The 24,973-nt window shown below is 44.1% G+C and overlaps 1 protein-coding gene across 1 annotated transcript in view; it reads left to right on the forward strand.

Moving 5' to 3' along the window:
* LMNB1 (lamin B1) overlaps window positions 1–24,973 on the forward strand; it is a 41,980-nt gene that overhangs the window by 13,826 nt on the left and 3,181 nt on the right. The window contains exons 2-7 of the mRNA XM_077817391.1: window positions 2,113–2,269; window positions 4,306–4,431; window positions 5,359–5,529; window positions 13,038–13,163; window positions 21,708–21,928; window positions 22,536–22,761. Coding sequence (XP_077673517.1) covers window positions 2,113–2,269; window positions 4,306–4,431; window positions 5,359–5,529; window positions 13,038–13,163; window positions 21,708–21,928; window positions 22,536–22,761 — 1,027 coding nt within the window. The remainder of the gene's footprint in view (window positions 1–2,112; window positions 2,270–4,305; window positions 4,432–5,358; window positions 5,530–13,037; window positions 13,164–21,707; window positions 21,929–22,535; window positions 22,762–24,973) is intronic.

Raw genomic sequence — 24,973 nt, forward strand, 5'->3', positions numbered from 1 at the left:
CATGACTGGCTGTGTCTACTCTAAGAAAATGGGGAGATCCATAATTCTTCACCAGTGCAGTTCCGTTTGCTGTCGTAACAGTAAGGTTAGACCGTAGATGGGAGCTGGATATCTTTATCCCCATTTTGTCTGCTCAGATGTGTTTAGGCAGCATAGTGGCAAAAACTAGTTCCGTCTAGGCTACCACCTCCCTTGGTGGAGACTTTGGATGTGAATAGTTATTAAAAGAAACCTCATCAGCAATTCAGTCTCTTAATTTGGACAGGTCTAGTTTGTTAGAGCCAGTACAGTGGGGCAGGGAAATTCCCCGAATTCTGCAGTTGCAAAACAGAAAGGCTAGTGTGTGTGGGAAAGAGCCACTGGACCAATTATTTCTCTAAGGCTGTTCCAGGCAAGAAGCTGGCTTGGGCTTCTTTTGGGGCAGGGAAGTGGCTTCTGAGCATGTTTGAGGTAAGGGTCCTGGGCTAGCCTGTCTTGTCACTATTTCCTCCAAGGGTCAAGGGAAACTGGCAGTTAATTCTCTTCCCTTCCTCCAGAAAGGTGCGTGCTCTCAAGCGTCTTACAAATGAAAGATTTTTAAATGTGAAATTGAAAACTTATGTTAAAGTCTAAACTTATGAGACTTGTAATTTACATTAAATACAAAAAAATATTAATTAAGCAGTGTATATTTGCTGCAGCATTTTAAGGAAAATGAAACCAATGACCTGATGTAAGTCATGGGCTGAACTTCTGGAACCAGGTTTAGTGAAAGTGCTAATCAAACTTTTGACAGTAGTAGCCTCTTTGGTATGTGCAGAAAATATTTTCTTCATTTCATTTTAATCGACTAGTCCAGTTTAATGGCTAGTTAGTTCAAAGTTAAGCAACTACCATGTATACTCGATCATAAGCTGGTTCGTTTATAAGCTGACACCCTCCTCCCACCACGATGGATAAGTAAAAATGGCAAATTTTTATGACCCATTCATAAGCCAACCCTATAATTCAGGTGTCGGCAAACTTTTTGGCTCCTGGGCTGTCAGTATAAGCCGTTGGTGGGCTGAGATGGTTTGTTTACCTCGAATGTCTGCAGGCAGGGTGGTAAACCTAAGTAAACAAAGTGTCTCAGCCTGCCAGTGGCTTACCCTGAAGGGCTGGGTATAGCAACTGGTGGGGAAATTTTTTGGTGGGAGGAGGCAGAAGCTGGGGGTCAAGGGAGTAACCCTGTGACCACCCCCCACATGACCCCACCCCTATCCCGGGACCACCACACTCTCCCCATCCCATCCCTTCCCACCTTAGCTGGGGCAGGCTAGGGGAGGATGTCTTTGGCCTGGCCACAGCCTGCTCTAGTGGGCTGAGCCAGGCAGCACGGCTGCAGCTGCTTCGGAGGCTGCGGGGAGCGCAGCCAGAAGAGGAGAGACTCTGGCCCCTCCTCTTCCCTTCTGGCTCTGCTGCCTCTCCTTGCCCCCTCTGTTGTGGGGGGAGGGGGCTATGTCCCACCTCTCCCCCCCTGTACCCGTTCATAAGCCGACCCCCTTCTCTGATGCTTCCTTTTTTTAATAAAAAAATTCTGCTTATGAGCGAGTGTATATATGGTAATTGGGAGTTGAAAAAGCAGAAAACCTTGGAAGAGGAAAACAATCTGAATAAAACTAGGTGAGAAGTTGAGAACTACTAGCTGTTTCTAGTCATCATGTCATTCCAGATTTTACAGTCAGCTCAATTTACTAACTAAAGAAAGTACTTCGTTTCTTTACACCAGTGTTATATGCAAAACATGTTTTGATAATCTTATCAACTTTTTTCTTGCGTATCAGTATGTTTAAAAAAACCCTAAAATGCTGTTTTTGTGCATTTTTAATTGAATTTGAATTTCCATCCACATAGAGCTCATCACAAATTACAAATAGAAAATCATTCAACATTTTCTAGCATAATAAAAATATAAAAATTAAGAATACGAATAAACTTAAATTACGCTATGTAATTGATTGAAAAGCATATTCTCCTGGTTAGCTCAAAAGACTATATTTAGTATAAAAGCTGTATTTAGTTGCAAATCAACATATTTTAATGTGTTGGATGTTTCTAGACCTTTGTCTCATCAACTTCTCTGGTTTGTTTCAGCTATGCAAAAAAAGAATCTGATCATAACGCAGCCCAAGTCAAGCTTCGGGAGTTTGAAGCAGCCCTAAATTCCAAAGAAGCTGCCCTGGCTACAGCACTTGGTGATAAGAAAAGCCTGGAAGGGGAACTTGAGGATTTGAGAGATCAGATTGCTCAGGTGAGATGAAGTGGTTTACCATCCAGTCTGCTGAACAGATTGGCTCTTTAGCCAACAAACCACTCCTTGTAAAAGAGCTAAGCCGACCATGTTCTCCACCGTCTTTCCCTCAATCCCTTTAGGATTGTTGTAAAGAGGTGTGTAGTAAGATGAGGCCCTGAAACATAAACCCTTGTATCAGAGGCCCAGTAAGAGGCCTAAGGCCTGAGCTAAAGTAATGGTCAAGACTTTGCTAACATAAAGCAAAGTTAAGCTATGAGCCGGAGGCAGGCCCTGCTCACAGAAGCTGACAAGGAAAGGGCTGATGCTGCAAAAAGATACATAGCTAAAAGGTACCGGACACTAGATATCAGAACACTCCAATACTTGCACATTCCACACACATGCATCCCTGGGGCAGTGTCTTTGTCTGGCCTAGGGGGCAGTGGCAAATCCCGCCACTGACTGAGCTGGTCCATTGTCAGGGAGCACATATGTGCTGACCCATCCTAAAGACAGACTGACCCATCCTAAAGACAGGGGCAAAAGGGCAATATGATGGATAGAGTTGATTTGTTCGAACCAACTTGTACAAGGTGAGAGGCGGCACCTTCCTACGTATAGGGGTTGTACCTTGCGACGTAGAGGGGTTGCACCTCAATATGTCAGGAGTGATGTGTAACTTGTTCGTACCTGTGCATAAGAATGCATCCCTGGGGCAGTGTCTTTGTCTGGCCTAGGGGGCAGTGGCAAATCCTGCCACTGATTGAGCCGGTCCATTGTCCGGGAGCACATATGTGCTAGCAGAACTGTAGACATCTGATCTGGGGAGCGAGAGACTGTTTCATTTGACAGTAAACCTGGCCTGGTGCCTTTGTACCTTATCAAAGTCTATGGTCATTGGGGGTTTTCTCGGTGTCTGCTGTGCCAGCGATCTGCAGAGTCGGGACAGCACAGAGGGAACACACGCACGCAGCCGACTGTTATCAACATTGACCAGAGCAGAGTACCACACCGGTGGTGGCATCTGACAACATTGTCAGCCTGTTCCTTGTTATGTGTGTGGAATGTGCAAGTATCGGAGTGTTCTGATATCTAGTGTCCAGTACCTTTTAGGTATGTATCTTTTTGCAGCATCAGCCATTTCCTTGCCAGCTTCTGTGAGCAGGGCCTGCCTCTGGCTCAAAGCTTAAGTTTGCTTTATGTTAGCAAAGTCTTGACCATTACTTTAGCTCAGGCCTTAGGCCTCATACTGGGCCTCTGATACAACGGTTTGTTTCAGGGCCTCATCTTATTACAAGATGTAAATCAAGACTCCCTACACAATATGTGTATGCGACGTTCTCTACAAATATTTAAGAACCACAGTCAGTCTGTTCACTTGCATCTTTTTTTTTTCTTTTCCCACTCTCCCGTTTACCACAAATTATTCTTATTCTCAGGCCCCAAATCTACTTTCCTATGCTTTACCATGATAAATATTGATTGACAAAATTCTGTAGGTGAATAGAATCTTGCAAGTTTACTTTAGAACACAGTAAGTTAGACCACAAACAGTTTTACTGGGTTGACATCAAATGGCTCAAGATCTTGAACTCTTGATTGACCTACCTTAGTTGTTTGCCCACTATCTAACAAAGAGGGAAGAAAAGCTGTGCACTGGTTTTGTAGACCTTACAAATTAACTATAGGCTCTGCAACAACAGTTAATAGATGTTTTCCTAGAGCTGTAGTGATATTGGTTGCTGAAGCTACCCAATTAGTCTTTGCCAAATAGAAAATCTTGACTAATCTCAGCTAATTTCTGAGGGGATTAAAGGAAATTAATGACTACCTTTGAAAATGATTGTCCTTATTAAGGTGAAGTACCCTGACTGTATCTGTAATGAACTACAAGAGTTGTACAAGGTGAGGGTAAAACAGACTTTCTTGACGTAAGTGGTAAATTTAATAACTTTTTATTTCAATGGATAGTTCATTCTCAACTGCTGCTTAAAGATGTCAATAAGTGGTGTGTGAGAGATCTACTTAAGCCTAACTATACTAATATTTTTTAGTTGGAAGCCTCCTTAGCTGCTGCCAAGAAACAGCTGGTAGATGAAACTTTAATGAAGGTGGATCTCGAAAATCGTTGTCAGAGTCTGTCTGAAGACTTGGAGTTCCGTAAAAATATGTATGAAGAGGTAATTCTCTTTTAATACTAAGTTTTAGTTCTAGAGGAAGCAAATTTTAAACATTTTGGATCATTTCAGCTTGCTTATTGGGAATCCTGGTGTTTTTTTTATTTGTATATTATGGAAGCATAAGAACTTAACCTAGAATGTGACATGACTGAAATAGCTTAATATTTTTTTACACTATACCCCTTTAAATAGTATAATCTGAAATTTGTTCGTGTTCTCTTTAAGGTAAGGACTTTCCACTTTCCTGTTATGTATGAGTGTTGAGGAGGAGCATGAGAGCAACAAAAAACATGTTTTAACACAGTATCCCTTACTCTGTGTCAGCATCTTTTTCCTTTCCAGTTTCATTTTCAACTTTGCTGCTATTACTGGTAAACGCCCTTTTGCAGAACCTGGGGAAGAGTGTGCAAGTGTACTGCCTCTCCTCCCCAAGCAGTGATTAGTGAAAATTTCTCAAGTGATGTCAAATGCACAGAATAAATGGTGAGACACGTACGTTTTCCCCTCCAAAGTTTTAAATCCTAAAGTTTACTTGTAGCAAAAGTATACAGTCCTCAGAAATGTGATATTTCAAGTTGAAGGTGCTCCTCTAACACTCTTGTGATTAGTTATTCTCATGGGATGTAAAATTCAGTTTATGGAGTCAGATATGGAATCTGCTTTGTGAAATTTTGAGGTGTTCACCAGAGTATAATTTATAAAGATATAAAGGTGGATATGCTACTGGAAATATTCTTGTGAAATACTCCAACGTTTATTCAGAACGCTAGCTGAAAACGACATTATTTCACATTCTAATTATAGCAGCTTAAAATTGGACTCGCTCTTGGCTATTGGTCTAAAGCTCATCTTGACTGAAATCACCAGAATATTGTTAGTGAAATTTTCAGTAAAACATAGGAATAACATTATTTCTGTTTTTCGTAGGAAATCAACGAGACAAGAAGGAAACATGAAACTCGCCTGGTTGAGGTGGATTCTGGGCGCCAAATTGAGTATGAACACAAACTGGCTCAAGCACTTCATGAAATGAGAGAGCAGCATGATGCACAAGTGAAACTGTATAAAGAAGAGCTGGAACAGACTTATCATGCCAAAGTGAGAGCATCTCTCTTTATACTGCTGCTTGACAGATTTTCTCTTGGGGGATTATAGTAATTCCAAATAACTATAAAACTATTTAAACTTCAAGGTGTTATCAAGAACCTTGGGCTGGATTTAAAGTTTCATGTTTCTGGGTGTGGATGTAAATTTCTAGACACATGTAAAATCTGATTTCCACTGGAAATAATTGTCCGGAAGTACCAGAATGTAGTGTCTTGGACTGCACTTGCAATGTGTAAAAAAATGGGGAATATGACTAGTACTGTGGATTCCAGAAAATGTTTTACATGTGGATTTATATTAATATTGGTGGTGGGCAGGGTTTCCCATATTTTTTATAAAACTAACTCTAATAGGTGTTGCTGAAAAGAGAAACATCCTTTGTGACAACACATAAAACATGGTTAAGCAGCAACTCTACCACACCCACCCTTTCCTCTACAGGAGGAGCAGAGTGGAACTTACTTGTACAGAAATGGATTACTTTATATAGTTCTTCTTTGAGTGCTTACTCATGTTGATTCCATTGTAGGTATGTGCGCACCTACATGCATAGTCGTCGGAGATTTTTGCCTTAGCGGTATCTGTAGGTCAGCTGTGGTGCTCCCTTGAGTTCCATGCTCATGCTCTGGTATATTAGGTGCCGCCGACCCTATGCCCTCTCAGTTCCTTCATGACAGTTGGTCAGAGTGTCTCGTCTTGCATTGCAAGAGCATTAGCGGTTCTTTACAAGTTCTGTCTTCTTTTTATATACTTTGTAGGAACTTTGTTAGCCATTAAGTTAAATGTTAGGTTAGTTTAGTAGTTAGTCCTAGCTGGGACTTCATCCTGGAGCGGAGTATGTCCCGTTCCCCCGGCTTCAAACCATGCTAGTCATGCAACAGACTGATGCCTATTAGTGACCCCCATGACAGTTGTTTGAAGTGCTTGGGAGAGTCTCATAGAAAGGATAAGTGCAGGATCTGTAAGAACTTTTGCCTTAGAACCCAAAAGGAGCGGGATATCTGCCTGAGGGCCCTCCTCATGGAGGCTGCGCTTCGTCCTGCATCCGAGCCCTCCTGCTCAGATCCTACACTGAGCACCTCAGCATGGGTGTGGAGCGCACTACTGGCACCGGGCTCTATCTGGCATCATTCCCCCTTGGCGGTGGCTAAGCAACAACAAAAGAAGAGCACCCCACCACTAGAGGGGAAAGGGGCATTGGGCAAAAGACCTATGTCAGGCCAAGTGCCTGCCCGGGACTTCATGGGGATACCACTGAACTCTGACACGCCCAGCCAGGAGTCCGACTTCCAGGAGCGGCAGGGGACCCCAGGTTCTCTTAGGGCCTTCGTTGACGAAGCAGACCCGGCAGCTAAAGCACAAGCAAGACAGTCAGCACCACAGATGCTGCCCCAGGTGCCAGACTCAGCTAAGTTGCTGACACCTAAGGGCATGCCAGTAATGGGACCTGTCCCATAGGGCAGTGGAGCACCCTTGATCCCTGGACCAGAGGCATAGATCCCCATCTTGGTGGCCTAGGACCCCAGCACTGGTTGGGGTCTCTGGTTAGAAGGCCCAGGTCCCTGATGGCCCAGGTCTCCCTCTACGAGGCATGGGATACTGGAGTCGAGGCACCAGTCCCCATACACCTGGTACCGGCAAGCTTCCCGCCAAAGATTGCCATGGCGCAGGTCACCTTTACCAAGACGGTCTCCCAGATGTCAGTCCCCACTGGGGCGGGATCACTCCCTATCATGGCACTGGTTTCCACCTCCCTGATACTGCTTGTTGGGCAGGCACCGGTCCTTGCCCTCACCTCACCAGTTGCTGACTAGAGTCAGTCGGCAGACTCAGGCCTCAGCGGCTCCATCCTGGTCTCCGGAAGGGCAATGGTCAGAGTCGGACTGGGAGTTCAGCCCCTCACCAAGGAGGGATGATTTGCTGCCAACCAATGAGATTGGTACCGCAGCAGCGGCATGGCAGCAGGGGAAGTGGCCTGCTCAATGGCCACACTGTAACCCATGGGGCATACCCATAATGCTGGTCCCATATTCCCACCAGTCCTCCCTGTCTGCTTTGGAAAAACCGCCTCCGGCACCGGAGTTGGAACAAAGTACTGAATCAGATGCAGGGGCAATGCATCGGGCTCCAACATCTAAGGAGCTGTCCCAGAGCGGGAAGGGGATCCCACCCCTACCCCAGCGGTGCAATCATTGTTGTCTACAGACAAACTGGTGGCAGGTCCCTCCCAAATGGGTAGTACCCCCGACAACTTCAAGGCGCACCAGGCCCCCCTTAAAAGGGTAGCTACCAATTTGAACGTAAAAATTGAGTCTGCAGAGGAGTCAGATGACCTCTTTAACGTTATATCCTCCTCCAACCAGGTCTGGTTTGTGCTGCCTGTCCACCCAGAGGTCCTTAGGATTGCCAAATAGCTGTGGCAGACCCCCTCTTATATTTCCCCTACTTCTAAGAAGGCGGAAAAGAAGTACTACATCCCTACAAAAGGGTTCGAATATTAGTACACACACCCTCCAGTGGGGTCGCTGGTCATGTCCGCTGTTAATGAAAGGGACAGACAGGGACAAATCAGTGGCACGCTGAAAAACAAAGACACCAAGAGACTGGATTTGTTTGTCAGAAAAGTTTATTCGATGGCCAGCCTGCAGTTTTGGGTGTCTAACCACCAGACCCTGTTAGGCAGGTACAATTTTAACCTGTGGGACTTCCTTAGCAAATTCAAGGAGGCCATCCCACAGGACTGAGCCCAGGAGTTCCACCGCTGTGCTTTCTTCCACTAAAGGGGCGGTGACGGGCCCTCCAGATGGTCTGGGATGCTACGGATTCGATAGCCAGGGTGGTTGCCTCTGCGGTGGTCATGAGGCGCAGCTCCTCGTTGCAGTCCTCTGGGTTATCCCTGGAGATGCAGGCCACCATTCAGGATCTCCTGTTCGAGGGGGCAAGGCTCTTCTCCAACCTCTCTCTCTCAAAGCTTTACAGCTGTAAAGACTCCCATGCCACCCTCTGCTCCTTGGGCCTTAATACTCCTCAGCAGGCCAGGCAGCTGTTCCATCTTCTGCCTCCTCCGCCTCCCTAGTCTAGGTCTTGCGGGACTCCCTGGCTGAGAACCTACAGTAGAAAGGATAGAGACCAACGGCCTGAGCGGCGACACCTGTCTTCCTGTTCGTCGACTCAGCCTGGCCCTTCCAGGAACCAAGGAGGCCAGGAAAAAGGCATTTTGAGGATGTGCTCAAGGATGGTGCCCCAGTCACTTCCCAAGATCCACCCTCCCGCTCTTTCTTCAACTGTCTGTGCCCCTTCTGGTCGGCCTGGTCATGGCTGATCTCAGACCATTGGGTGCTCAATACAATATCTTCAGGTTGCACCCTGCAGTTCATGGCTGACCCTCCCTTCGACCCCCTTCAGGGACCCATCTCACAAGCAACTTCTCTCCCAAGAGGTCGAGAACCTCCTGCATCTGGGGGCAGTGGAGGGGGTCCCTTGGGACATGGAAGGAAAAGGGTGGTTCTCCCATTACTTTCTAATCCCAAAAGCAAACATGGGCCTCAGACTCATTTTGGACCTGTGTTGTCTTAACAAGTCCTCTCAAGAAATTGAAGTTCCGCGTGGTCTCCCATGGTCTCAATCATCGCCTCCCTGGATCCGGGAGACTGGTACGCTGCCCTCGACTTGAAGGACGCGTATTTCCATTTTCCCAGGGCACAGGTGCTTCCTCCATTTTGTGCTGGGCCAGCGCCATTTCCAATTCACAGCTCTGCCCTTTGGTCTCTTGTCAGCCCCAAGAGTATTCACAAAGTGTGTAGCGCTAGTGGTCGCTTACCTGAGGTGCCGGGGCATTCAAATTTACCCGAACCTTGATGACTGGCTAATAAAGGACCAGTCCCAGGATCAGGTGCAGCAGCATCTCAATCTGGTTTGCTCCACCTGTTGTGACCTGAGGCTGTTAATAAACGAGGAAAAGTCTATCTTAATTCCAGTGCAACACATACAGTTCATTGGAGTGGTCCTCGACTCCAGCCAGAGCCTTCCTTCCCCGAGGCTCGTTTCCAAGCCAGGGTGGACCTCATCTCATGCATGCAAGCCCACCCTCTCACCACTGCTCACCTGTGTCTGCAGTTTTTGGGCCAGATGGCGCCCTGCACTTATGTGGTTCGGCACATGTGGCTCCACCTCAGGCCCCTGCTGGCATGGCTGGTGTCTGTCTACGTACCCAACAGACACAGCGTGGACTGTGTGATCAAGGTCCTGGACCACATACGGTTGTCACTCACCGGGTGGCAGAATCCTGGATAGTTGTTGGAGGAAGTTCCCTTTGCGTTTCCTTCCCCATCAGTGACCCTAATCTCCAATACCTCGGACCAGGGGTGGGGAGTCCACCTGGGCAATCTCAGCACAAGGTCGTTGGTCAAGTCACGATTGCTCCCTGCACATCAACGTCAGGGAGCCAGAGCGGTTCGCTTGTCCTGCCAGCCCTTCCTACCTAACATAAGAAGCAAGGTGGTCCAGATCCTGACGGATAATGCAGCAGCTATGTTCTATATCAGCAAGCAAGGCGGAGCCAGATTATCTGCCCTTTGCCAAGAAGCCCTCAGGCTCTGGGACTTGAGTACAACATGACATCCATCTCATTGTGGCACACCTCCCTGGGGCCAGGAACGCTTTGGCAGATTGCCTCAGTAGGATCTTCTGGTCTCGCCATGAGTGGTCTCTTCATCTGGAAGTGGTCAGCATCATCTTCCAGAGGTGGGGGACTCCCCAGGTAGACCTGTTCATGTCTAGGCAGAACAGGAAATTACACGTTTCCTGCTCCATTCAGGGGATCGATAGAGGCTCCCTTTTGGACCCTTTTCTGCCCCCGTAGACGGCAGCTTTGTTGTACGGCTTCCCACCCAATGCTGTTAATTCACAGGGTCTTCATGAAGATCAAACAGGACAGGGCAAAGGTGATCCTCATAGTACTGGCTTGGCTGCGCCAGCACTGGTTCAGCACACTTCTGGTCCTCTCAGTGGCTGCTCCATTACAGCTACCGCTCAGGCCGAACCTGCTGTCCCAAAATCATGGCAGTCTTCTGCATCTAAACCTGGTGGCGCTGCTCCTGATGTCTTGGCTGCCACATGGTTAAATGCGGAGGAGCAGGAATGGTCGGCTGGTGTCCAACAAGTCCTGTTGAGTAGCAGAAAGCTCTTCATCAGAGCGACCTGCCTGGCCAAATGGAAGCAATTCGCTTGTTGGATCTCAGATAAAGGCATTCGACCCCAAGCGGGCCTTGCTGCAGTTAATCCTGGACTACCTTCTGCATCTCAAGCTCCAAGGCATGTCCATTTCATCTACCAAGGTCCACTTGGCTGCTTTCTCAGCCTTTCATCCACCACTCAAGGGTAGGTCGGTTTTCGCCCAGGACATGACTGGTAGGTTCCTGAAGGGCCTTGAATGTGTTTACTCACATGTCAGGGATCCCGTTCCTCTGTGGGATCTGAATCTTGTGCTGTCACCACTCACGGGACCCCATTTTGAGCCTCTGGCTTTCTGCTCTCCTCATTTCCTGAAAGGTCATGGTTCTTGGTTGCAATAACATCTGTCTGCCGGGTCACTGAGATTAGGGCGCTTCCTTGGAACCGCCCTATATGATCTTTTATAAAGTCCAGTTGCGACCACACCCTGCTGTCCTGCCCAAGGCTGGGTCTCAGTTTCATACGGGCCAGGACATTTACTTACCTGTCTATTTTCCAAAGCTGCATAGGTCGGAGGAGGAGCATAGGTTGCATTCCCTAGATGTCAAGAGAGTGCTAGTCTTCTACGTTGAGAGGACCAAGCGATTCCGCAAGTCGATGCAATTGTTTGTCGCGTTGGCCTAGAGGATGAAAGGTTGTACAGTGTCAGCTCAAAGAATTTCCTCTTGGAGCACTGCCTGCATTCACTGCTGCTACGATCAGGCAAAGGTGTCCCCTCCAGCGATTCTAACCGCCCACTCAACTGGGGCGCAAGCCTCTTCGGCAGCTTTCCTAGCCCAAATGTCTATCCAGGACATCTGTAGGGTGACCATCTGGTCGTCTGTACAGATGTTCAAGTCCCATTATGCGCTTACCCAGCTGGCCCAGGACAATGCTGGTTTTGGTAGAGCAGTTGCAAGCCATTAGACTATGAACTCCAGGCAAGCGCTCAAAGAATAAAAAACGGTTACCTAAGTTTTTATAACTGTTCGGGATGTGTTGCTCATGTCCATTCCATTACCTGCTCTCCTATTCCTCTGTTGGAGTTGCCAGCAAGAAGGAGCGGAGAGGGCATAGGGTCTGCGGTATCTAATATATCGGCACATGAGCGTGACACTCAAGGGGGCGCCACAGCCAACCCTACAGATACCACTAAGGCAGAAATCTCTGACTGTGCACGTGGGCACGCACACACCTAGAATGGAATGGACATGAGCAACGCATCTCGAACAACAGTTACGGAAAAGTAGATAAGTTTTTGTTTGTTCCTTCCTGTGCCTGGATGATTCAGCATTTCTGTGAACATACTCCTGTCAGTTTAAACTCCCTTCAGCTTGCTTTTTCATGTTCATGGATTTCATGGTAGGTAAAACTCATGTGCACTGATAAAAGAATAAATTGCATAGTGTAGTTAGAGTAAATTGCTACTGATAGTTATGGTCAGAATAATCTTCCCTGAAAAACTTGAATTGAATTGTGGAATGGTATCCTCCTTTAAAGTCTAGCCCAAAATGTAGGGACTAGATCTATTTTTACTAGCCTAAAACCGCTTAATGAACTTTAGGTTTTTTCCTCAAACTTCTGTGTGTGCTGTTCTATTTTAGTCAGTACTTTTGACCATATTTGAGATTTTTTTGGTTTTTTTTAAGTTGTATTTATAGTGCTGCCTAAGCTGTCTGTGGCACTGTGTTCGCTTCTTTTGAAAAAATTAATTTCCATGGTTGCCAATATATTTTTTTAAATAGCAAATTACTTAAGGAAGGTGGTGGTGGTTGTAAAGAGAAGGAATGTGATTGCTCAAGGGACTGGTAGTGTGGTATAAAGTCTTTTGATTTGGGACATCCCAATATAGAGATTGAAAAAGTAACACTAGAAACTTTTGTTGGTGATCTTGGTCAAGTGCCTGCACCACAATAGGAGCCCTTGTTTGGCAGTCTTAGGGCCAAAGAATGAAAGGCTTGAAATCTGAATTTGCCTCTGGATGAAGACGTTTGCAGTTCTAATTTGGGACATGTTGACGGGGTGAGTGGGGGAAGCTTGTACTGCTGTTGGTTCCTAGCATTCAACCAGATTTTGGCTCCCAGGAAAGTGAATCCAGCACTGTAACTGAGCACTACACTTGCTCAATTACGATTACAAAAAAGGCAGCATGATGCTTTTCCTGTATTGCAGACAGGAACTTAGTGGTTTATTGGTAATACAACATGAAATTTCTTTAGGGACCAATGCTTGCTTGCTTATTTAGTAGCAAGTCTTTTGAGACTGATGTGCAATTTGCTTTGTTATAGCTTGAGAACGCCAGACTCTCCTCTGAGATGAGTAGTTCTGCAGCCAATACAGTAAGAGAAGAACTGACAGAAAGTCGCATGCGGATTGAAAGCCTCTCCTCCCAGCTTTCAAGCCTACAAAAAGAGGTAATAAATCACCTGGGATTTAGACCTAGTCCCTGTAATAGAATTGGATTTAAAACCGTGAGTGCGTTTAATGACTTGTGAAGTAGTTTCTGTTTTGCTCAGTCTGCAGTTTTGATCATTACAAGCAAAAAAAAAAAAAAAAAAAAGAACAGGTTTTAACTAATGCAGGTTCTGTGGTATTTGACTTAGAAATGGGCAGGGCCCTGGTATAGTGTTTTCTTGAGAGATGTTTTTCCGCTTCAAGAATGACAAGGTTTTATTTTCATCTCATGTCTCTACCCCATTGTGCTGTTTGTTGTCTGTGCTCTATGGGTTCTTCTGCACTCATCACCGTAATATCTGAGCAGGTGGGCATTAAGCAATGTGGTATTTGTCACATATGTTCTCTCAACATCTTCCAAGCGTATGTAGAGTATGTTCTATGAACTTTATTTTATATTCACACACATTGCTGTCTGTATGTTTAAAAAAAAAAAAGTCAAATAAATGCATCTTGCAGTCGGAGTAGAAGTGGTGAGGGTTGTGGTGATCCTTGGTTCCTGTCTGAATTCATTTCACAGTCTTCGGCTGGCCCCTGAGAAAGTTCAGTCTCCATAGATGAGCTTTACCTTTATTGTATGCATTTCTGTTGTGCCAGAGGAGCAAAGTTGTTTGATCCAGGTTTTCATTCCAGAGCTTTAACGGAACTTTTAGATACTGTGGGCCCAGGCCTTTAAATGTTTTGAAGATAAGGACTAAGACATCACTCAATTCAGTAGTCAGTTGGGAGAGGTGCATGTATTATGGTATGTTACTATAAGAAACTACAAAATAACATTTGAAGTGAGGTTCTTAAGAAAGCGACAGTGAAACCAAAAAAGCTCTTATTTGTATTACTGTAGAGCCTAGGAGCCCTAGTCATGAACCAGGACCCCACTGTGCTAGGCACTCTACAAACACAGAAGAAAAACATTTATTAAGTTTCTGTTTTCAAGGTAGGTGAAAAAATATTAAGCAAATAGTTATTCTATATAAACAGGATTTGAGGCCTTAAACAATTGAGACCTACTCTTGCTTGGTAACTCTGTACTAGTTACACTACATAAATATTATGTCTTCAACTAAAGAGAATTTTGTCAACTCCCTAGGAAAGAAACTCACCTTGCTCTCCTACCAGCACATACTTTGAAGCACCATTTAAGGCAAAAGGTTGAGTATCTAACAGGCCTTGCACTATAACCTTCAAATCGTCAACTTCTCTTGAACCAGCAGGGAAAGAGTTCATGATTTGAGTTCCCTCCATCAAGAACATTCTCCGCACATATAGAATTCTAGAAGCTGTTTATCATCTTGTTTGTTGGGATGAAATGTGAGAATATAAGCAGACCCTAAAATAACTAGAATTCATGAGCTTTATGGCACAGAATCTTGAATTAAATATACTGCAAATCAGAATAGCCTATTGAGCAGAGGGGTTGTATATGCAGAGGGGTTGTATGTGACACACACGACTGAGTAAACCATGCATTATGGACTCGTAGACTTTAAGGTCAGAAGGGACCATTATGATCATCTAGTCTGACCTCCTGCACAATACAGGCCACAGAATCTCACCCACCCATTCCTGTGATAAACCTCTAACCTGTGACTGAGCTATTGAAGTCCTCATATGCTCAACCGCCATGGACAGGATTTTGCTGGTATTCCACACCTAGTTCACAGTGTTTTAAAAACAGCTTGTGTTGGGAGGGGCTGTATCTCACGCACCCCTTGACCAAATGACTCCAGATTTGTACCCCTGACCCTACCCTGTGCCCTCGGCGGGTGTAACAGGTTTCTAACCCCTCAGACTGTCAATGTGAATTTTAAAGAAAAAGGGATAACTTGATTTGGGAAAGAAATGCTGCTGCAACACCATGGTGCAGCGAGGTGCTAGCCCATAGTACTGCAGTTGATGATATGAGCTGGCTACCTTAGTGCAAATTTCTCTCTGTTCCTTGGCACCTGAAGGTTGCTAACAGATTTCTTTTGGAAGGAGGATAGTGTTGCCGGGGAAGGCATCACTTGATGCTTTCATTTTATTTACTCATTCCTCAAGCGTTGCCTTTAGAGCTTTCGCTTAGTTATCCTGCTGCTTTTCTTCAAGCCCCCTCAAGGCTTTTGCTCGTGGGTCTGTCTCTAGCCTTTCAGGGCAGAGCCATACAGATCTAGTACCCTTGCGACAAAGTCCAAGACCAGATGATAGAAATAAACTTTATTCTGTGAATTTACTCATCTGAATCTACAGCATCCAAATAACTAAACAGAGCAAAATAGGAGCATTGAGCTGGGGAGTTGGAGGGAGGGGGAAATACCAGTATGGTTTTCATATTCATAAGTAAAGAGCAGAGGACTTTGATGGATGACCCGAAGTGAGTCAGAATTTACTGAACTCCCCAGATAGACAGCGATATGTCGGCGGGACAGCTTCTCACATTGACATAGCCACCGCCTCTCGCAGAGGTGGATTAACTACACTGATGGGAGAAGCTGTCCCCTTGGCGTACCAGCATCTTCACTTAAGTGCTACAGGGCGCAGCTGCCCTGCTGCATCTGTGCCATTGCCGCATTGTAAGTGTAGACCTGCCCTAAGACAGGCAGGCTCTGCTGTGACCCTGGGAGTGGCTCCGGGTTGGCCAGTTCGGGTGTGTCTGGAGGATCACAGAGTTAGAGAGACAAGCATGGAAGAGGGTCGAGAAACTCCATTCACCAGCATAATGCTGAGCAAGCCAGTCTTGTTCTCCCTCACCATTTTATTGTGAGTCTTGCAGCACTCGGTGTTTTTCTTTACGTCTCAGCTGCTGGTGGGGATAGATTCCAAGGGAAGCTCAGGTTAAATTACAGATAAGTTTGTAGCCTTTACATTTGCATAAAAGAGCTTGAAAACGGGAAGCCAAGTACATACAGAAACCAGAAAAAATAACTCAATATTAAAAAAGATTTTTTTAAATCAATCTCCTGATTTTAGGGGCCTGACACGCTGTTTTTGAATGCTTGGGGCTGGCGAGTCTGTGATTAGAATGGCAAAGTGTGACAGCTATAATTTATATATTTCCCATCTCTTTGCTCTACATTAGATATCTCATATTGAGTGATACCTCTGTCGCAGGTCTTAATAGTATTCATTCCAGGGATCACAACTGAATAGATTCGGATATTCTACATGGCGGCTCCCAAAGAAGGGGATGATCTTCCCAGTGAAAAAGGATGTGAAAGTAAAGATCGGCTCTTTGCCAGAGGATGTAATGTCATAAAATGCAACATTCTCCCCTTCGTAATCCAGATAAACCCCAATGTTACTGGGGCTTTGAGGTAGGGCCAGAGCAGTCTTAGGGGAAGTGAGGGCAGGGTACTTATTCCCTGTACTCTGCAAAGCCCAGATCCCCTCCTCGGGTGTATGGCTTATCACTCCCTTTTGTATCACACGCTCTTTGGCAATGTCCGAAACCCAAAAAGGTTTATTCTCCACCTCCGCTTCCCAGTAACTTCTCCCTGAGGTGAAGCCCTTATAGCCCAGCACACAGGCAGCAGGGTGAAACCTGTGCTCCGAAAATTGCATTTATTTGTTGATCACGCTCTCTTCTCTGGACAGGAGGGAACAGGGAATTCCCAGGACTGGATCCAGAGTGGCCTTCACCTCTTTCTCTGCCTTCTGCATTAGCTGAAGGTTGGTCTTTCCAGGAGAGCCTCATCTACTCGGTTACGTAATCCGGACTGAAACTAGCAGGGGCATTATTAACAAGCAAAGTTTTTACTTCTGAAAGGAAAGTTTAACTTTGCCAAAAATGGAAGAAAGCATATGTGGCTATTCATAAACTTTAAGGCCAGAAGGGATCATCGTGATCATCTAGACTGACCTCTTGTACTTTGCAGGCTACAGAACCTACAATTTTTATCCCAGTTACCATTTACCCCTGTGTCCGGAACTGCTTTCTCTTTCAAAATCTGTTCCAAGACCTTGCATACAATTGAGGTCAAACTAACAGGCCTGTAGTTTCCCGGATCACCCTTTTTCCTGCCTTAAAAATAGGAACCAATTAGCAATTCTACCATTGTGGGGTATGACCCCTGAGTTTACAGGTTCATTAAAAATCCTTATTATTGGGCTTGCAATTTAATGTGCCAGTTTCTTTAATATTCTTGGATGGAGATGATCCAGGTTCCCTGATTTAGCCCCATGAAGCTGTTTAAGTTTCACTTCTGCCTCCGTTGTGATGATTTCTCCTGCCATATCCTTGTTCCCATTAGTCACTTTGCTTTATTAAAAACAGGAGGCAAAGTATTTGTGTGTTTAGGTGTTGATCCATGACTAGATTATCTTTAATCTCCACCCCATCATCAGTGCTTAGTGGTCGCACTTCTTCTTCTGTCCTTGTTTTCTTATTTATATGGCTATAGAACCTTTTACTGTTGATTTTAGTGCCCTTTGCAAGGTCCAACTCTGCTTGGCTTTTGGCAGTTCTCACTTTATCTCTAGACTTTCTGACCTCCAAAAGTTAGCTTTCCTTGCTTATCCATCCCGTGTTCTATTCCTTGTAGGCATTCTGCTTTCCCTTAATCACCTGTTTGAGATGTTTGCTCATCCAGCTTGATCTGCAACTCTTCCCTACGAATTTTTTCCCCTTGCTTGGGATTCAGGTTTAAGATAATTTCTGCAACTTTAATTGAGAATTACTTTGCCTCCACATTCAGTTTCTTGAGTTCTTCAGTTTAGTCCACTTCCTTAAGTAATTCCTTAATTTTTTAAAGTTATCCCTTTTGAAATCAAGGACCCTCGTTGCAGATCTATTTTTGTTTGTTCTTCCATTTAGTTTAAACTGAATTAGCTCATGATCACTTAAAGCAAGGGTGTCTCCTGCAACCAGTTCTATGAGGTCCTGACTACTTACCAATACCAAATCTAAAATAGCATCATCTCTTCTTGATTCAGTGACTATAGTTGGTGAAGAAATCTCACCTATCATATCCAGGAAAATCTGGGCCCTACTATTATTAGTAGCGCTTGTTCTCCAATCTGTATCTAGAGAGTTAATCTTCCATAATATCTCAATTCCCAGTAGTATTTATTTCATTAAAGAGGTCTCTATCCATATCCAATATCACTGTTGTTGACTTAATACAGAAGCAATCGAGACTCTGCCACGACCTCCAGATTGTGTGTCTTGTTAAAATGTGGGCAGTAGGCAATGTCCATGTCCTCTATCCCCTATCTTATCAGTGCCTTTTATTTGGAAGAATTGTATGACATTTCACAAACATCACATGGATTCTTACTATAATTGCTTGTGTAGTCTATGCTCCATTCCATGTGCAAAACTCCTGTAGACTTAAGCTGGAGTTGGTGACGAGGTTTGAGTATAGAACACACGAGTTCCTTGTTACCCAGATGTATCACACTATGGGATAGGACAAGAAGTTAAATACTTTCCCTAATAAACAATGGAAGTAGAGGGGAATGGGAATTTGGAACCAATAAACTGAATTTCCCCAAATTAGAATTTAGCCATAAAGCTGCTGATTATGCTTACTGTTGTATTAAAAATTTCATGGTACTCTTCATATATAAAAGTGGTTAGTATTTGTCCTCTGGAAGGTAGCACCTGGCAGCATGCTTCTTATCGTACCAGACTACTAGCAGTGGTTCTAGCTACACCACTCAATGGAAACCCTGCTTCATTTTAAAGTTTTCTATGGCTGTTGCTGACAAAGATCCCTTCAAAGGTTTTTGATTGAGATCTTTAGTGAATTGTCTGCAATGAACACCCTAACAATAGTTGATTGGGTAGGATAGACTTTTTTGTATTAATGTAGTTTAAAACTGTCGCAGATGCATGAGAGTTCTGCTGAACCATCCAGATTTCCATCAAAAGGAATGCCCATGCAAGGTAGGTGGGCAAAATGTGGCCATCTTTAGGACATAGTGTATGCTTGGCCACACCTGTCACTTCATTCCAATTCTATCTACGTCCCCTCTTTTTTTAGAGACATCTGGGTCTGTTGGGACGATTTGTATCTCAGCATTGTTCGGGGATTCCTTTGTTTGTATTTGCATCTTTTTGGTGTGGCATTGGCCTTATGTCACTCTTGGACAGTCTGGCAGGTGTGGAAGGGGGAGATATTGAGTATCCATCCTCTTGGGGGGAATGAGTGGGGGTGTGTAGTGTGGGACAGGGCAAATGGATTGTTTCCTTGGTGGTTCACTGGACTTATTCCTGTAGAGTCAGAAAACGTGTACAGTCTATAATGCTAATTTGCAGTTGTCTTTTTGAGGCACTCAACGAGCTTTACAAACACTAATGAATATAGCTTTACAACTTTTCCTGTTAAGTAGGTGGGGTTGTCTTTATTTTAAAGATGAGGACACTGAAGTAAAGAAGTTAATTGACTTGCACAGGAAACTTATTCCGGGCTTTGCCACAAAACTTTTAACTCCTAGTCCTGTGTCTTAAGCACCATGCCACCTTTCCATGTTTATAAAGATATTTGGAAAGATGACAGCCTTAGATTTGGTTGTGTCTTTGTATTGTGTGCAGCTGATGTTGTTGTAATGGGGAAACCTGCAGGCATGCTATTGTGGCTGACTGGAACTAATGAGCCACGAGGACTTCCCTGAAATCAAACTTCAGTACAGTATGAGCCTTTTCTCTCCTCCCTCCTGCCCGCCCCGTAGTGACATTGCCTAACTTAGCATTGGTGCAATAATGCAATTAATAAATTCCAAAAAAAAACCCTACAAGTCTTTCAGCCTTCTTTAAAGGGAGAAGCTGCTCTGAAAAGAATCTGTTTAAAAAAGAAAAAAAAATCTTAAGAGCAGATCAGTTGAATATGTATAAATATCTACTCACTGCACTCACTAAAATAAGTCTTTAATGCTTATTCCCCCCCCCCCCCCCGCCCCCCCGTCTTTCCTGCAGAGCCAAATGCAGATTTGGGGTAGTGACTATGCTTGTGTGTTTTGTTTTTTTTTTTCCTTCCAGTGTCCCAACATTGCATTGGCATCAATGCAGTTCAGTCACTTCAAGAAGTGATGAGCCTACTCATGTGGCCTGCCCAGTGGTGTGTTTCTGCCATATTGTATGAGCTACTCAGAGCAGATCTAGGCCAGATAGTGGCATATTGCCAGCAGCTGGGCTACACTACTGTTCCCTTAACTATTAGTATTAGTGCAGCTGAATCCATGCAATTACAATGGGAAATTGAGCGTTTAATGTCGACGTGATTTGAGAGAGTAATCTGGATTCTTTTCTGGCTTGTGCATCAAAAGAATTGTCGAGTTCTCATCATTTTTTCCAGCATGAGCTGGAAAAAATCCAGTTTTGTGTTTCAGATTCCAGGCTGATTTGTCAAGGATGGCAGCTAGGTTTTTAATACCTATAAATGGAACAGACTTAATTTGGAAGATGTTAAGGTACATAGAAGAAATTCCATGATACCACTTAGTCACTGTTCAGAGTAGAATTGCTCCTTTTTTGGATTATTTAAATAAACTGAGATGCTGGATAACAATGCTCTTACTATCTGTTATTGCCAGGCTGTTAATGAAAGAATCCTTTTTCTAGGAAACACTTCAGATTTCATCCCAGAAGGATACATTCTAAAGCACGTTAGATGATATCATGTGGCAATAACCAGACTGCTTTTCCAGCTCATAGCTGTTTTCATAGCAATATTGTTGGAATTCTGGCAACATGTTGGAAAGTTTTATATGTGCATGAAGTTCTTAGCATGTAATGTGAAAGAAAATTGTGGTAGGCATTCTTCCCATGCCCTTGGCCTTTGCTTACTCTCAAATGCATCTTCTGTGAAATAAGAAGCAATAGTTGTCCTTTTACAGCCAAAGTTCTAATCTGTGTTGCCAGTTCTTGGGGACCCCTGAACATTCAAACTTGTGCTTGCAAATGATATTCTTTGTGGTTTCGAGGGATGGGGTTGGGGAGGAGCTGGGGGTGGAATGAAACATAAAGGTTAGATTAGCAATTCTTTGAAGAGTAGCTCCAGATGTCTACTAATTTGACACTTGTACAGAATATTAGGAATACAGTAATGGCTTTAAATCTTATTTTAAAATGGCTATTGGAGTCCTAAGCATAACTTTAAAGTCCCAGTCCTTTTCACTGTGACTCTTCATCTTCTTGAACCTTCATTACTCAACTTTATAGGAATGAAGTGAGCATTTGATGCTGGGTACATGTGTGGTCCAGATGTTTTCCAACTTGCAAAATTCAACTTTAATCTCTGAATGATTTAAAAAGCCACAATTTAATTTCTCTTCTTGAAAAATCAAGAGCAGATTTCTATCACTTGCATGCCAAAGTACTGTATAGACAATTGCATATGTACAGCAGGTGCAAATGTGTACTCTTCAAAAGTTTTTTGTAGGACAGGAAATTGGAGAGGGGTGGGTTGGGATTCAGTGAAGGTAAAACACTGTCTAACCTAACTGTCAAAATCTAGGTTTCTTGACACCCTCAAGAAGTGAATGTTTTCCTTGGGTAGACGCTAACTTCTTTTTATGTTTTGTTCTAGTCTAGGGCATGGCTGGATAAGATGCAGGAGCTGGAGGACACACTGGCTAAGGAAAGGGACAACTATCGCAGGATGCTTTCTGACAAAGAAAGAGAAATGGCTGAGATAAGAGATCAGATGCAGCAACAGTTGAATGACTATGAACAACTTCTGGATGTGAAATTGGCTCTGGATATGGAAATCAATGCATATAGGAAATTGCTGGAGGGTGAAGAGGAGAGGTAAGAAATGATGTTCCATTGAATATTGTTGGTGTCTTTTGAAAGACAGATCAATAAACCTCAAGAGAAAGCTCTTTTGTTGGGAGACTTTGATTAAACACTTCAGGGTCTTTTACTATACATGTCCATATTTACCTTTCAAAAATAAGAGGCCCCATATAGCCCCCTGTAAGGTGTGGAGCTTTTCATATTAATATTCTCAAAAGCTAGTAGGTGTTAATAATAAATAATTTAAAGGCAAGATGTGGTAAGAAGAGATGAGCAAATCTGCAGGGCATTTATGCAAAGCCTTACTTTTTTCAGCAACCTTTAACAGTACACCTGTAAAGGGAGAAAATCCTTAGTATTAGCAGTTTTTTTAAAATATGGAGGTGAGGAAGCCTAAAAAAAAAAAGGGTAAGGTGCAAGTATTGCTTATTTTGTTAGTCTGACTTAAGTGGAATAGTATGCAAACTCTTGGGGAGCCAGATATGACAAATGTACTGTGGTGCTTGCAGTGGCAGCTTCTTTTGTCAACCCAGCCATAAGGAAATGAAAATTATGTGCTATGTAAGAGAGCACTGAAATACTTGATGTGCCACGTACGTGTTTCCTTCCTCAAATCCAGGTTGAAACTATCTCCCAGCCCATCTTCTCGGGTGACAGTCTCTCGGGCATCATCAAGTCGTAGCATGCGCACAACCAGAGGAAAGAGGAAGAGAATTGATGTGGAAGAATCTGAAGCCAGCAGTAGTGTCAGCATCTCCCATTCAGCTTCTGCTACTGGAAATGTTTGTATTGAGGAGATAGACGTGGATGGGAAATTCATCCGCTTGAAGAACACTTCTGAGCAGGTTTGAAAACAAAATGATGTGCCATCACTTTGTGATATACTGATTGCAAGAAGACAGCCTCAGGCTGCATTTGTCTTTCAGGCTTTGTATCATGTGCCTGAACCCAGGAGTGCTGTAGAAAGCAAATGGCTCTAGGATTCGGTATTAAATTAATGATCCAGCATGACCTCTTACCCAACATTCTGGCATTGGCGGTATTTTCTTCCTGATAATGTGTACAACTGAGATTCCTAAACACTTAATCACGTAAGATAATAGTCGCATTTCTAGGCACTGAGCATACATGTAGTAAGAGACGGTCCTTGCCGCAAAGACCTTGTTATCTAAAATGACAAGGCAAAAGGCAGCAAAAAGAAAATAGTCTTAATTTACAGATGTGGGAACTGAGACACACAGTTGAAGGTGCTGTCTGTGTAGGCATTTGCCTCAGTTGCACTCATCTAGTATCCAGCTTTCATTGCAAAACCCTAATTTACATGTCCAAAACCACTTATTTGCACCAGTGGAGTTTACTGCTGCTTAGAACTGGGGTAAATGGCACCAGTGTAAGTCACACCATACAGTGCCTTGTCCTGTCAATATGTGAGGCCTGTGCTGATTTAGCTACACTGGCTAGCCACAAATGATTGAAATCATGTCACATCCACACTGTAGATGAGGCATGCTCATGGTTGTGCAGAAAGTCTGTGTCAGCTGGAAACTGAAGGCCATGTCTACAAGACCATGCTTTCTCTCCTTGATCACAGTTGCCAAAATGGTGCTGAGTGTGGTTTGTCTGTGACTGTTTGCAGCTAAACTGCGTTCAGAATGAGTTTATGTGCATCCAGCACTGGCACCTGAAGCCAGCAATGGATAGAAGTTTCAAATATAGACAACACTTGTCCCTTCACTTTTTCATATATTACATGAAGATATCCCTTTTCTCCTTCAAAGGTGTGATAAGATAAAATACATTAATTTTTTTTAAAAAGAGCTTTGAGCTCCTCTAGAAGGAGCTATAGTAAAGCATAGTACTAATCTGCAAAAGAGAGAAACTACAAAACTTCAAACCCTAATTGTTGCAGTCTGACCCAGTGTCCCTTTCTCCATTTGCTGGGTCCCATGTGCTTTCAAGTCACCTAGCTCTGGGGAGCATCTGGTCGCTTTCTAGGTCTGGGTATGTGTAGGGCATGCTCCCAGGCTCAGACCTCTTGTCTGAAGCCCTTTCTTGGGACATAGAGCACCTCTCTGCCCAGCTGTTCTAGAACCCAAAAGCAGAGTTTGAGACTTTTGAAGCCCCCTTCAGAACTCCGCCTAAGCTGTGGGTGTACCTGGCTTCTAATTTGTTTCAGAACAGTGTGGTAGGACAGCAAAGAAAACGGACTTAAAAACCAATTTCTTAACCACAAACTTTACTCTCAAAGTAAACAGCAAAAGTCCTGATGCTCCTTCCTCCTCCCCTCCCCTCCCCCCACCCCGGTGTCTGTCGTCACCCTTCTGAAAGTCCAAGGTTTGTCAGAGTTTAAAGCTGGGCAGAGTCCCTCTTGTACTCTCTCTCCTGCAAGTCCTTACCCTGCATAGAGCAGAACCTCACCCTCAAGTAGGTCGCCTCTGTCCCCTTTCCATGTGTTCCACTGGGATGCTCCAGCCCCTCCTGCAGGTCAGTGTGTAAGAAATCCATTGTTTCATAGTGGTGGGCCTCTGGTTGTCATTCCGAGTGGATATCCACAGAGAGTCCTTCAAGAAGGTGTCCAGCATCTTTCCAGAGCAGGGCACTCTCTGGAATGCAGTGCAATACAAAGTGTGCAGTTCAACACAATACGAAGTAGACTTCATAATTTGGTACAGATATATCCCACTTTGTCACAATGACTACTTGATTATCAACCCTAAACCTCAATAAGATAAATAGGGCTGCCTCATATGTCTTAGTGTCTTCAGACTCAAGACTGCATTGCACTCACATTTGGAAGTTTATTTCTGTGTTCAGAAAGAAGTTTTTTTCAGAATTAAACCTTCAGTTCTACATAGAACATTGGAAATGTTCCATCTGCAGAGACCATAAATATTTGTGTTTTCTTTATTCTTGCCATCACTTATAAAAAGCCATGTTACACCAACCATGAAAAAAGTGTTTGTCACAATAGTGCAGTCACAGAGTACTGTTAGGGAGATGTGTTCTGAAACAGAAAAATGACAGGAGTGTCTTTGGTTTTCCAGAAGATTGGACATA

This window comes from Eretmochelys imbricata, chromosome 5 (genome assembly GCF_965152235.1).
Source record: "Eretmochelys imbricata isolate rEreImb1 chromosome 5, rEreImb1.hap1, whole genome shotgun sequence".
Lineage (NCBI taxonomy): Eukaryota > Metazoa > Chordata > Testudines > Cheloniidae > Eretmochelys > Eretmochelys imbricata.